Source organism: Pristiophorus japonicus, unplaced genomic scaffold (assembly GCF_044704955.1).
Source record: "Pristiophorus japonicus isolate sPriJap1 unplaced genomic scaffold, sPriJap1.hap1 HAP1_SCAFFOLD_52, whole genome shotgun sequence".
In the NCBI taxonomy this organism is placed as follows: domain Eukaryota; kingdom Metazoa; phylum Chordata; class Chondrichthyes; family Pristiophoridae; genus Pristiophorus; species Pristiophorus japonicus.
The window spans coordinates 5,077,458-5,092,576 of NW_027254426.1; the positions used below are offsets into that span (position 1 = coordinate 5,077,458).

General features: G+C 48.2%; 1 protein-coding gene across 1 annotated transcript; it reads left to right on the plus strand.

Annotated features, from left to right (window-relative positions):
- The first annotated feature begins 8,953 nt into the window (after window positions 1–8,953).
- On the plus strand, window positions 8,954–13,858 carry LOC139253844 (maestro heat-like repeat-containing protein family member 1). Its single transcript, XM_070873597.1, has one exon. It carries the CDS (start codon window positions 8,954–8,956, stop codon window positions 13,856–13,858), a length of 4,905 nt encoding a protein of 1,634 aa, XP_070729698.1.
- Window positions 13,859–15,119: the final 1,261 nt, after the last annotated feature.

A 15,119-nucleotide genomic window follows, 5' to 3' on the forward strand; every position in this document is an offset into this window, starting at 1 on the left:
TCACCCTTTTGACAGGAGAATAAACTCGCCCATGGCTGTTCATCCACAGCAAGTTTAAACGTAATCTTCCTGCACGGGATCCTTTCACGTGGAAAGCAAACGTGATAACGGCTCCACTGCGGAAATCGCGCTGACCAGAAGTACAGCAGAGGGCAGCTGACCAGTGAATGCCTTCTGTGCTGATCGGGAATGTGCTGGCTCACCTTAAACAACTTCTGTCCCTCACTGACAGCTGTCAATCCTTCTCATCCGCTGCCCTTTACACAAACATGTCACTGATCCCCACCCACCACCCCACATCCCCATCGTGTTATCTTCCATGTTAACACAGTGGGGCCGCGGAAGCACCTACTCTCTCCCCACGGTTAGTGAACTTAGTGTATTGTCCTGGTACATTTTATGTATAGTTACAATGATGTGCCACTGGGGGCGCTGTAGTGCGAGACCCAAAAATACCTGCAAGACAGAGTATAAAAGGCTGCCCACCACACCTGAGAGGCACTCTGGAGTTACACAATAAACGACTAAGGTCACATCAGTTACTACAACACCAGACTGTGTAGAGTCAGTGATTTGAGTGCTGCATACACCACAGTAACCTTCTTGCATGCTTCTCTAATTTCCTCTTTGATGCCGTCCCCTACATTACCATTACTGTTTGGACGCCAATAGACAACTCCCACCAATGTTTTAGAAAGATAGAAACATAGAAATTTACAGCGCAGAAGGAGGCCATTTCGGCCCATCGTGTCCACGCCGGCTGACAAAGAGCTGCATAGCCCTTGGTCAGCAGCCCTAAAGGTTGCATATAAACCTATGAATGATGACGGAAAGGCAAAGAGCACCCAGCCCAACCAGTCCACCGCACTCAACTGTGACACCCCTTACACTGAAACATTCTGCAGTCCACCCCAACCGGAGCCGTGTGATCTCCTGGGATAGGCAAAAACCAGATAAAAACCCAGGCCAATTTATGGAGAATAAATCTGTGAAAATTCCTCTCCGACCCATCCAGGCGATCGAAACGACTCCAGGAGATCACCCTGGCCGTATTCTATTCCACGCAGTACTTACCATTATATCTGTGCCGTCCAACAAAAGTTCATCCCGTCTAATCCCAATTACCAGCTCTAGGTCCGTAACCCTGCAGGTTACGACACTTTAAGTGCCCATCCAACCATCTCTTAAAAGTGGTGAGGGTTTTTGCATCCACCACTCTTCCAGGCAGCAAGTTCCAGATCCACACAACCCTCTGCAGAAAGAAGTCACCCGCCCACCTCAAATCCCCTCTTGACCTTCCACCAACCAACTTAAAACTATGCCCCCTCGTAATAGACCCCTCCACCAATGGAAATAGGCCCTTACTATCCACTGTGTCCAGGCCCCTCAATATTATGTACACCTCAATGAGGTCTCCTCTCAACCTTCTCTGTTCCAATGAGAAGAAACACAGCCTATCCAATCTGTCCTCATAATTAAGATTCTCCATTCCACGCAGCATCCTTGTAAATCTCCTGCATGCAGTACTTCAGCTGTGGCCGAAACAAAGTATTATAGAATTGAAGCATAAGCTCCCTGCTCTTATATTCTATGACTCGGCCAGAAAAAGACAAACATTTTGTATCAATCTTTACGGCAGAGGACATGAACAATATTCCAACAGTGGAAAGTCAAGGAGCTATAGGGGGGAGGAACGTAACACAATCACAATCACTAAGGAGGTGGTACTCAGTGAGATAATGGGACTAAAGGCAGACAAATCCCCTGGACCTGATGAATTGCATCCGAGGGTCTTAAGAGAATTAGCGACAGGGATTGTGGATGCATTGGTTGTAATTTACCAAAGTTCCCTGGATTCTGGGGATGTCCCAACAGATTGGAAAACTGCAAATGTAACGCCCCTATTTAAAAAAGGAGGCAGACAAAAAGCAGGAGAGTATCGATGAGTTAGCCTAACATGTATGGTTGGGAAAATGTTGGAGTCCATTATTAAAGAAGCAATAACAGGACATTTGGAAAAGCAAAATTCGGTCAGGCAGAGTCAGCATAGATTTATGAAGGGCAAGTCATGATTGACAAATTTGTTGGAGTTCTTTGAGGATGTAATGAACAGGGTGGATAAAGGGGAACCAGTGGATGTTGTGTATTTGGACTTCCAGAAAGCATTTGACAAGGTACCACATAAAAAGTTACTGCACAAGATAAAAGTTCACGGGTTTGGGGGTAATATAATAGCATGGATAGAGGATTGGCTACCAAACAGAAAACAGAGAGTCGGGATAAATGGTTTAATCTCGTGCTGGCAATCAGTAACTGGTGGTGTGCCGCAGGGATCAGTGCTGGGACGCCAACTATTTACAATCTATATTAAGGACTTGGAAGAAGGGACCAATTGTAACACAGCCAAGTTTGCTGATGATACAAAGATGGGAGGAAAAGCAACGTGTGAGGAGGACACAAAAAATCTGCAAAAAGATATAGACAAGCTAAGTGAGTGGGTAAAAATTTGACAGATGGAATATAATGTTGGAAAGTGTAAGGTCATGCACTTTGGCAGAAAAAAACCAAAGAGCAGGTTATTATTTAAATGGAGAGAGAATGCAAAGTGCTGCAGTACAGCGGGGTCTTGGGGTGCTTGTGCAAGAAACCCAAAAGGTTAATCTGCAGGTCAAGCGAGTGATCAGGAAAGCCAATGGAATCTTGGCCTTTATTGCAAAGGGAGTGGAATAAAAAAGCTGGGAAGTCCTGCTACAGTTATAGAGGGTATTGGTGAGGCCACACCTGGAGTACTTAGTACAGTTTTGGTTTCCATATTTAAAAAAGGATAAGAACATAAAAACATAAAAATTAGGAACAGGAGTAGGCCATCTAGCCCCTCGAGCGTGCTCCGCCATTTAAAAAGATCATGGCTGATCTGGCCGTGGACTCAGTTCCACTTAGCCGCCCGCTCCCCATAACCCTGAATTCCCTTATTGGTTAAAAATCTATCTATCTGTGATTTGAATTCATTCAATGAGCGAGGTCCCATCCAGGGTCAGCACTCTTTGATCCTGGGAATAAAGTGAAGGTCACAGAGTGACCGTGTCTGCTATATACATGCCTCGTGTGAGTTTGTAACAAGGTGCAGAGACACGACATGTGGCGACGAGAAACGGGAATCACCGAACCACGAGGATGGCCACCGGTGGCACAGAGGAGCGCGACTGTGTGGGTGAGGACTTGGACGACTTTGTGGAAAGACTCCAGTAGAGCTTTGTCACAAAGGACTGGCTGGAAGAGACAGCGGCTGACAAGCGGAGGGCGCATCTACTGACCAGCTGTGGTGCACAGACGTATGCGCTGATAAAAGACCTGCTCGCACCCCAAAAGCCAGTGGACAAGTCTTTCGAAAAGCTCAGCCAGCTGATCAGTGAGCATCTCAAGCCGGCAAGTAGTGGACACATGGCCTGGCACCGGATCTACTCTCACCGGCGTCTGGAGGGTCAAAACGTCTCGGACTTGGTGGCGGAACTGCGGCGTTTGGCCAGTCTCTGTAAGTTCTCCGATGTCTGCAGTGGGGAGATATTAAGGGACTTTTACATTGAGGGCATTAATCATGCTGGCATTTTCAGGAAGCTTATAAAGACCAAGGACCTGACTTTAGAAGGGGTAGCGTTGATAGCTCAGACCTTTATGGCAGGGGAAGAGGAGACCAAGCTAATTTACACACGCAGCCCTGGTTTTAACGTTGCGATGAACCAAGAAGTTAATGTTGTAAAGTGATACAGAACCCATAACACAGAACCGCAGGCAGGCAAGGGCAATTCGACACCGCCCAGACAGACAGGCAAGGGAAATTCAACACTGCCCAGGCAGCAACAAGCTCCAGGGTGGGCCCACAACAGGGACGATGGAAAGGGGATCGGCAATTCATGTCATCACGAGGAACAATGCTTCCCGTGATGGGACCATTCAGAGTGCTTAGAAACAGATAACTGGGCCATCAGAGAGGAATGCCTGGGAATAGTTATTTTGTTAACAGCAATAACACACTGCCAAAAGCTGCAGGTTCCAGCTTTACACCTGTAGGATTTGTAATGTCAGTGGACTCTTGGCCAGGATGTGCAAAAAGGCAGTAGCGAGGCTAGTCTGCGAGACAGAGGAACCAGACGAGGGGTCTGCAATGCAGGATGATGCCTGGGGAACAACCATGGATGCGGAAGTTCAAAGAGTTCATACACTAAAACACCACCCATGAAGATGAAAATCTTACTGAATGGCACCCGGTGCACATGGAGCTGGATACGGGAGCTAGCCAGTCTCTCATGAGCGCCCAACAGTTTAAGACACTATGGTCACACAGAGCAAGCAGGCCGAAGCTGGAACGCATTGAGACGCAGCTACGTACGAACACCAAAGAGATCATCCCAGTGCTGGGCAGCGCAAACTTGATGGTAACGCATAATGGATTACAGAACCGGCTGCCACTCTGGATTGTTCCAGAAAATGGCCCGGCACTTTTGGTAAGGAGTTGACTAGCTGAGATGTATTGGAAATGGGGGGATGTGCACACCATTTCATCTGTGGAGCGAAGTTCATGCTCGCAGGTCTTGCAAAAATTCGCGTCACTGTTTTAACCCGGTGTCGGTACGTTCAAGGGCACTAAAGTAGTGATACGCATCACTCCGGACGCCAGACCAGTGCACCACAAAGCCAGAGCGGTGCCGTACATGATGCGTGAGAAAATTGAAAGTGAACTGGACAGGCTGCTCAGAGAGGGCATAATTTCGGCCATTGGATTTAGCGACTGGGCAAGTCCCATCGTTTCCGTCCTCAAAGCAGATGACTCGGTTAGGATTTGTGGCGCCTACGAAGCCACCATCAACCGAGTGTCGCTGCAAGACCAATACCTGCTTCCGAGAGCGGAGGACCTCTTTGCCACACTGGCAGGTGGAAAGCTGTTCACGAAGCTGGACCTCACTTCGGCCGACATGACTGTGGAACTGGCGGAAAATTCCAAGCTTCTGACCACCATCACGACGCACAAAGGATTATTTGTCTACAACAGGTGCCCGTTTGGCATTCGTTCGGCAGCGGCTATCTTTCAGCGAAACATGGAAAGCTTGCTCAAGTCCATCCCTGGAACGGTCGTATTCCAAGACGACATTCTTATAATGGGTCGAGACACTGAGGAACACCTCCGCAACCTGGAGGAGGTGCTACGCCGATTGGATTGGGTAGTTTTGCGGCTGAAAAAGGCCAAGCGTGTGTTTTTGGCCCCAGAGGTCGAGTTCCTGGGCAGGAGAGTTGCCGCAGACGGGATCCGGCCCACTGAATCAAAAACTGAGGCGATTCGCCGGGCACCCAGTCCCGGCAACACGTCGGAGTTGCGATCATTCCTGGGACTTTTGAACTATTTTGGGAACTTTCTGCTGAACTTAAACACATTGTTGGAGCCATTACACATGCTCCTCCATAAAGGTTGTGAATGGTTTTGGGGGGATTGTCAAGAACGGGCTTTCAATAAGGGGAGGAACCTATTGTGTTCCAACAAACTGTTGACTTTGCATGAGCTCTGTAAAAAACTGGTTTTAACATGCGATGCATCATCCTACGGAGTTGGGTGTGTATTGCATCAGTGTAACGATGATGGCCGACTCCAACCAGTGGCTTACGCCTCCAGGTCGCTCTCCCAGGCAGAGCATGGATACGGCACGATCGAGGAGGAGGCACTCGCGTGTGTGTACGGTGTGAAAAAGATGCACCAGTGCCTTTTCGGCAGACAGTTCGAGCTAGAGTCGGATCACAAGACGTTAACATCCCTGTTGTCTGACACCAAGGTTGTCAACGCTAACACGTCAGCTCGCATACAGCGATGGCTGCGTATGACTACACCATACGGCACCGGCCAGGCACCGAAAATTGCGCTGACGCATTCAGCAGACTCCCACTGGCCACCACCGTGGGGGCGTCGGAGCAGAGCGCCGAGATGGTCATGGCGTTGAGGCTTTTGACAATGCGGGCACCCCCATCACAGCCCGACAGATCAAACTCTGGACCAACAGGAATCCCCTCCTATCCATGAGAAAGAAATGTGTCCTGACTGGGAATTGGGCGCACGCACGCAGGCCGTGCCCCGAGGAAGTCAGGCTGTTTCAGAGACGGATGGATGAGCTCTCCATTCAAGGCGACTGCCTGTTATGGGGCAGCCGGGTAGTCATGCCCCAGAAAGGAAGGGAAGCATTCATCAGGGAACTCCACAGCGAGCAGCCTGGCATCGTGTTAATGAAGGCCATTGCCCGGTCACATGTATGGTGGCCGGGGATTGACTCAGACCTGGAACACTGGGTTCGCAAGTGCACGATGTGTTCCCAACTGGGCAATGCCCCCAGGGAGGCTCTACTCAGCCCATGGCCTTGGCCCACCAGGCCATGGTCACGCATTCACGTAGACTATGCGGGCCCGTTCATGGAGAAAATGTTCCTGATCGTAGTCGATGCATACTCGAAGTGGATCGAGTGCATCATATTGAACTCATGCACGACATCCATCACAGTGGAGAGTCTGCATCCTAGGGTCTTAAGAGAAGTAAAGGCAGGGATAGATGATGGATTGTATGTAATTTACCAACATGCCCAGGATTCTGGGGAGGTGCCAGCTGATTGGAGAAGTGCAAATGTAATGACCCTATTTAAAAAAGCGAGGCAGACAAAAAGCAGGAAATTATAGACCAGTTAGCCAAATATCTGTGGTTGGGAAAATGTTGGAGTCCTTTTGGTGTATTTGGATTTGCAGAAGGCATTTGACAAGGTGCCACATAAACTGTTACTGTACAAGATAAAAGTTCAGAGGTTTGGGAGTAATATATATGCATGGATAGAGGATTGGCTAACTAACAGAAAGCAGAGAGTCGGGATAAATGGTTCATTCTCGGGTTGGCAATCAGTAACTAGGGGAGTGCCGCAGGGATCAGTGCTGGGACCCCAAATATTTACAATCTATATTAATGACTTGGAAGAAGATATCGAGTGTAACATAGCCAAGTTTGCTGACGATAAAAAGATGGGAGGAAAAGCAATGTGTGAGGAGGACACAAAAAGCCTGCAAAATGACATAGTTAGGCTAAGTGCGTGGGCAAAAAGTTGGCAGATGGAGTGTAATGTTGGAACGTGTGAGGTTATGCACTTTGTTGAAAAAAAAATCAAAGAGCAAGTTATTATTTAAATAGAGAAAAATTTCAAATTGCTGCAGTACAGCGGGACCTGGGGGTACTTGTGCAAGAAACACAAAAGGTTTGTACGCAGTTAAAGCAATTGATCAGGAAGGCCAATGGAATCTTGGCCTTTATTGCAAAGGGGATGGTGTATAAAAGCAGTAAAGTTTTGCTACAGTTTATCAGGGTTTTGGTGAGGCCACACCTGGAATACTGCGTGCAGTTTTGGTTTCCATTTTTAAGAAAGGATATACGTGCTTTGGAGGCAGTTCAGAGAAAGTTCACAAGGTTGATTCCGGAGATGAGGGGGTTGTCTTATGGGAAAAAGTTGAATTGGTTGGGCCTCTATTCATTGGAATTAATAAGAATAAGAGGTGATCTTATCGAAACATATAAGATTATGAGGGGGCTTGACAAGGTGGATGCAGAGAGGATGTTTCCACTGATGAGAGAGACTAGATCTAGGGGGCATAATCTTAGAATAAGGAGCCGCCCATTTAAAACTGAGATGAGGAGGAATTTCTTTTCTCTGAGGTTTGTAAATCTGTGGAATTCGCTGCCTCAGAGAGCTGTGGAAGCTGAGTCATTGAATAAATTTAAGACAAAGATAGACAGTCTCTTAACCGATAAGGGACTAAAGAGTTATGGGGAGTGGGCAGGGAAGTGAGCTTGAGTCCATGATCGGATCAGCCATGATCGGATTAAATGGCGGAGCAGGCTTGAGAGTACGTATGGCCGATTCCTGCTCCTATTTCTTATGTTCTTATGTTCTTATGAATCTACCTCAAGCACAGTTGCAGAAATGAGGCCAGAGATCAGCAAACATTGCTGTGCGTGCCCTGGGGCTCACCCTTACACTATTGGTCCATTCTGATGGGGTCACAACCATTTCTGATGCTGCAGGTGGGCAGCGTGGCCAATAGTCGCTCGGAGAAAGAATTGAAACCCTGGTATAACTGATACACCTGACTGCAATCCATATAGCCCATGGTTAATGCTTGGAGCTGAACCCCGGCAATGGTGCTGTGTAAGGGAGATATTACAGGCTCAGACTCCCAGTGTTGAGCTTCACCCGTTGGGAGCTCATAATGGGAATCTGAGGCATGGAGGGTCCGTGCTCCCTGTCAGCAACACACATTAATACATTCTACACTTCAATCTGTATTATTGATCATTAGCTTTCTGAACAATCATTGTAAAAGCAGTTTAACAATCAACCCATAGATACACGACTCAACCAATTGTGAGCTCACCCTCACCAGTGAGGTCATCACCTGGCTGGTCATGTGACAGCTCGAGTCACAAGACGTCACAATGAAATTCGTGACTTCACAAAAGCAGGAAATAATGACACGGTGCCTTTTCCACATAAAGCTGTCGGCTGCTTGGTCATCCAGCAGTTAAACTTTGTGTTTGACCAGGAGGAGAAGGAGGGAGAGAGTTTTTCAAATAATTTTTTTGAAAGCAATCAACCAAAAGCTTTAAAGCATTAAATTAATTCAAGACCATCGAATTAGGAATCTACAAAGAAAGGTCTGCATAGGACGGACATCTCTGTGTCTGAGAAGATCCATTCACAGGAGAGAAAGAGCCCGTGTTCGGGTCGAGACAAATACAGGTCGAAATATCAAATCGACAACATAACAGCAGCAATACTGGTGATAATCGGTGAGTAAAAGCAGAGAGCTCTGTGTTGTTACAAGTCTGTTTATCACTAGGACACATTGTGTGAAACAAGAGAAGTGATTGAATTCCAGCAAAATGGTGACAAACAGAATAAAGTGTTCGATGGCCATGATTATCAGTCTGTTTTCTGAAGAAGATGACTTTGTTCCAATGAGATTAACTGAGTCACTGCAAGAACTGGGAAGGATCAATCATAAATACGTCCTTACGTACTGCCATAAGTATCTGACCAAAAACAAGTTGCGGCCGGCCCCACGTTGGGCCTTACTAACGGCGATGACGTTGGTAATAAAGGATAACCTTGGACACTTACACACACGGCTGGCTAAAAAACTGAGCAACTTGGCTTTGATAAACATGATCAGATCAGAGCATGTTGACCATCAGGAAGCGGCAAGTTGCCTCCTGGTTAGTCTGGGTGCCAGGTTTCCCATTGAAATTTTCAAGCACATCGAGTCGGGGTGCCAACCATGGACCCAAGCATATTTCTACGTGGTGCTGACACTGGCAAGGCTGTGTAGAGCAAACGTGCATTGCTTGGTACCTCGGCTCAAACCTGTCTTGAGAAACATACTCCCCACACTGCATGGAGTAACTGATGGGGAAATGAAGTGGACTCTCTGTGTTTCATTGGGGCTTTTTAGTGAGAGCATTCAAATGTACCTGTCAAACCCAGAGGGGACCAGAAAACCTAAACTTGAGAAGAAGATGTTCTTTAATGAGATTTCTGCGGCTAAAGATCTGCTTTTGAATTCCTGGCTGCCCATGAAAGAGCCCAAGGTGAGCAGAGCAATACTAGAAACAGTCGCCCAGATAATCCAGCTACTACCCAATGACAAACTGGACAAGGAGCTCCCCAGCTTAATTCCAACCCTTCTCTTGGTGTACCAGGAAACCTTTCCCCATGTTTCTGTCACTCGGTGTCTGTGCAGTGTCCTGCGCACTGCCATCGAGAGGAACAGTGAAGTACTCCTGACACAACTGCAGATTCTGCTGATCACTTTACATGAGCAGATCTGTATTGTGATGGAACAACCCCAAAACACCTTTTCTGAGAAGCAGCTAAATGAAATCCTTTGCTGCTTCAGAGTTCTAGCTCCGGCATTTACAAGCCAGATGCTAGAGATCCTTCGGATGCCACTGGCAATTGACAATGAGCAAATTCAACTCGGGGCACTGGCCGTGCTGAAGTACCTTCTCGATACTGTCCCTTCAAACATGGAGAGTCAGAAGGATCAGATTCTGAATTGTGTGCGACGATCACTTTTAACTGGGAGTAACAGAGTGAAGGGAATCCTTGCCCAGGTAATATACACCATGGCCTGTCACAATTACTTGGAGCGAGAGGGAGGAAAGCAGCTGGTGGAATTTATCATCCAACAGTGTGCTCTGCCCACCGAGGAGAACGAGGAGAGTACTGAAAGCGAAGAGGAGTTCTGCAGCGTAATGGCGGCCGTGGTTACGGATAAGGATTTAAGGAGACAATGCGAAGGATTGCTGAAATTGATGGTGGGAACTTTACCGATTGGCGATGTCCTCTGGTCCTACCTACTGGAGTTTGTGATCACAGTAAAGTACACTGAAGCCTTTACAATAGTCTGTGGTTCCTCATATTGCGTTGGAATAAAGAGACTGATGGCCAGCAATACACAATTTGTTCTTAATTACGAGGACTATCTGAATCTTCCTGAGCCTTTTACACTGCTGACGCGGCTATTGATTGTGTCTTCTTCTCTGTGCCATGGAAAAGGGAGAGGTGTTCCTACTCTGGGCTTACTATATCTCCTGGCAATGGACATCCACCCAGCAACAGTGAGAGTATGGGACAAGGAATTCCCAATGTTATGTAACTTTCTGGAGGAGCATTCAGAGAAGCCCAATCTCCAGAATGAGTGGCAAGAGAAACTGTTGGGGGTTGTGTCCCAGACTCTGGAGGCAATCGCGGATAAGGTGTGGATCACCCAGCTCATCGCAGAAATGACCCACTGCATTCACACCTATCGCCTGTATCCAACAGAGAGGGCTTTTCTGTACAAGTGTTTAGGGAGAGTGCTCCGACTGACCCAAGACAAAGACATCGTCAGTAAAAGTCTTCAGAGTGTTGAGCACAATGAAGATTTCGAGAGAGACAGGGTAGCCGCTGGAATTGGTGACTGTGCTGTAAGACACTTAGAAACCACGCTCACCACACTGAAGGCTTTCATGGAGTTCAATCGTTTGTGCATATCAAGTCCCTTTCACCAGGTTGACAATCACATAATGAAAGTTAAAAGCACGCTCATTTTATGCTATGGGCAGATTATGTCACGTTGTCCTCGGGACCTCATTCTGCCCAGAATCGAGACCGACATTCTGCACAATGTGTTGGCTCTTTTCAACACCAAGATGTTTGGACTGAAATCCAAGGTGAAGGACTTGACACTGAAATTAAGTTTGACAAACACTGTGACACTGTTGGCCAAAGCTCTCCAACCCAGCGAAGAACACCCACCCTACACTCTGAGCAGAAAGGCAGAATTGCTGAGTTGCATGCAGGAGCTGATCACTGCCGAACCAAAGGAGATATTGAGCACTTGGGTTCGAAAGTCTGCCATGGACGCCTGTGCAGCTCTCATCAAACTGCAGCCTTCACTGAGCAGTGAGACTGAGCTGATTAGCATCTGTTTGAATCGTGTCTTCAGTTTGCCAGATTGGGAGAGCAGCACTGCCGACCAAAGTACAAACATGGACATGGCAGAGAGACAGAAGCTTCACACCGACACAATGGCCTCTGTGCAGGGTCTCCTGAAGCAATGCTTACTTTTGGATCTGTCTCCTGATGGGCTTCATTCTGTATTTAAAACCATGGAGACTGAGATCCAATCCACACGGGACCATGAGCGAGAAAAGGCAATGGAGAGCACTTTACAGCTGGTGACATTTTACCTGGAGAAACTGCAAGTTAGCAATAAGATGCCATCCCATAACTTGGTGAGGATTAATGGATGTGTGGGGCTTCAATGTGCAGATCCATCGCATGTTGTAAGGGAGGCAGCCATTAAAAGCTTGTATGGATTGCTGTATATCCAGTTGCACCTTGAAGGCTTTCCAGTGGGTCATCAAGATAAGGAAGTGGAGCATCTGAAAGCCATCAAAGGCGGATTGAAGCAATTTACCAGTCAGGCCCTCTTTCAAACCTGCACTGCTGTCGGTAACGTTTTATCCAAGTGCATAGCCCATGAGAAGTTGAACACTCTACTCTTCACAGTCTTTAAAGGGCTGACAGACAAGCACCGGAACATTTCCTGCACAGCTTCTATTGTGACAAATGTCCCCATTACAACACGTGGAACCACTCTTGCAGACGTTTGGGGAACAATCAAAGTATTGAGCCGTCACTTGCGTTCAATTACTGAGCCGCGGGTGAGAAATGCAGTGACGCATTCAATCTCCATTCTGGCCTCACACCATCTGCCAGCAGTTTTGTCCGCTCTCCTCACTTACCCCATTCCATTTGATGGATATATTTGTGACATATGGCGATCCCTCCTGACACGTAATGCATTAGCACCGGCCAAATTCTTACTGAACAACATCAAATCATTGTATGATGACGGCAGATATTGCCATGTCACAGATACAAAAGATTCAGCAACTCAGCAGTCTTTAGCTGTCCTCTGTGCTCTTCGTGATGTCGTATGTGAGCCTGACTCAGGGCACGTGATAAACATTCTCTACCCCCAGTTAGTCAGCACCCTTCTGATTCATCTCAGCTTCATTGTCTGGGTTCGCTTTCCGACCAACTTTCTGACAATTCCAAAGGCTGGGAACACCTTCGGCCCTGCTCTAAGACTGAATCATGCCGACGCTTGCCATTACTCAGCTGAGATTCTTCGAGCTGTCCTGTCACAGGGAAAGGGAGATGATCGCATCATGAGAGAAATGGGAGGTTGGGATCTCATCGTGAGCCCAAGAAAGCACCATGAGGGGGTTACACTGCTGGCAAGCACATTGACCGCGTGTGCTGCCCCGCATCTGATCAGCATTGTGGAGCACCTCACTCCTTGCCTTGTCAACATAGGAGAGAGTCAGAGGATCACAATAGCTGCCTTCTTTGGTGAGCTTTTACATCATTCCGTGGTGTGGGACTTGTTGCTGATGGATACCCTTCTGCAGAGTTTGTTTCGATGTTTGCTTGATGAGTCCCCAATTGTCCAATGGCTCGCTGTACAAGGTTTGGGAAATGCTGCAATTGGAGCTTCTCAACGGATAGACACATACTGCACCAAACTGTTGTCCACAATGTTATCTGTGATTGACCAGAAGTCCAAACCCGAGAATCTCATTGCAGTTGAGGCAATGTCGAGCATGTGCAAAGTTCTGGGTCAGCTCCAGGAGGATTATACAAATCCCATTCTTGGTGATGTGGCACTGGCAGTTCAGCCTTACTTGGAACATCAGCATGAGACAATGAGAGCTGCGGCGTTTAACGTTCTTGGCAAGCTAATAAGATTTGGGAGTGTGGAAATGAACCCTCCACATATGGAGCACATCAAGTCCACCTTGATCCGCTTGCTGCTACATCTCAACGCTGAGAGCATTGAAGTCACCAACGTCTGCAAATCCGTGCTGAATTCCTACGCTCCAGTAATGGAGTCAGCAAACATATCCAAGATGTTCCAAGAACTTTCCTCGGAGGAGACCACCCTGGATTATGAGAACTATTTAAGCAACATCTCCAGGCACATTGCCAAAGACTTGGACAACCAGATCCCCTTGTACATAAGGAGCTGTGCCGCCTTCCTAAGGAATGTGCTTCCTGCGGTCAGAGGGAACGCATTGACATTCCTCGCTTTCCTCATGTACAATGCCCCACGACATTATTACACATCACAGTCTGCAGCTCAGATTTGTGAGCAGATTATTGCCTTGCTGTCAGATCACGAGCAAGATGTCAGAACGAAAGCAGCCATGGCGATGCGATACCTCTACATGTATTAGGGACCATCAGAACAAAATTATTGTAATGTATGCGTTCGTAGTGTGTTTGGAAATGAGTCTGAAGTCCAAAAATTCGCAGACCCAAAACAGGCAAAAGGAGGAAATTGGAGGGGGAAGGGATTTGGCCGCGGCATGGGGGGGAGGGAGATGGAGAGTGATCCTGGGCGGGGCATTGGGGGAGGGGGAGGAGGGAGTGATCCTGGGCGGGGCATCGGGGGAGGGGGAGGAGGGAGTGATCCTGGGCGGGGCATTGGGGGAGGGGGTGGGGGAGGGGGATTGTAAGAATGGCAGGCCGGGATGGGCGGGGGTGAGGTGAGAATCGTTGCCTCGTGAGGTAATCGGAAACTTCCGGGGTGGAGGGGAATTGTAGGCCTCATGTGGGTAATGCGAGGCCTGTGGGATAGGGGGGATGGGAGCCCTCGGAAGTGGATTGGAGGCCTTGGGGGAGGTCTCCTATCATGGGGCGGGGGTGTGGGTGAGGCAGGGATGCTGGATCGGCACTTACCTCCTGGATCCAGCAGGTCTCGCCGTACTTTCGCAGGTTGATTCCCCGAGGCCTGAGAAACCCGACTAGCCAGGGTTACATTTGAAATGGAGGTTAAATCTGAGGCATGCCAGCCGCATTATAATATTTAAATGAACCCCCCACCTCCTATGAGCAGGTTGGCTGCAATCCCCCCGGGCCCGCCCACATTAAACCGGCAGTGGTCGGGGGAGGGGTGTTACTCCCTGTGGGGAAAGGTCTATCTCCTGTCAGATCCCCTCCCTCCCCAACACCCCAGTGGCGATTGAGGACTTGCTGTGGGCACAAACCCAGCGCCCACCACCCCTTGGTACAGTTTGTTGTACCACCAACATGTTCACCCACCTGTCTCAGGGAATCCTCTCTTATCCTCAGTTAGGTGAAGCAGAAAGGAGAGTCCACAAAGAACGACGTGTACTTCAAAACCTAATATCCATCTGCAAGGAGTGGGTGGGCTGTGTGGGGAGCACTGTCTGTTTATTCTCTGTCACTATCAAACATGGCTGCAAACCCTCCCTTGGCCGATTTCTGCCTTTCTCAGTGTTTATTGTGTAATCTAACTTTCTACCAATAACCTTCATAAATAAGCTGCCTGTGGGCTAGAAATTGCCTGGAGATCGCCCGCGCCCGATCCTACGCAGTATTGACGTGGTTGGGTCTTTCCCACGGCCGGAATGCTGCTGGTGCGCGCTCCCGAGGTTTTCGGACGGTCCATGTCGACGGCGGCGATGCGGTGCG

What these genes read in the sequence shown, in the direction of transcription:
- LOC139253844 (XM_070873597.1), top strand. Translation starts at nt 8,954, where the DNA reads ATGGTGACAAACAGAATAAAGTGTTCGATGGCCATGATTATCAGTCTG.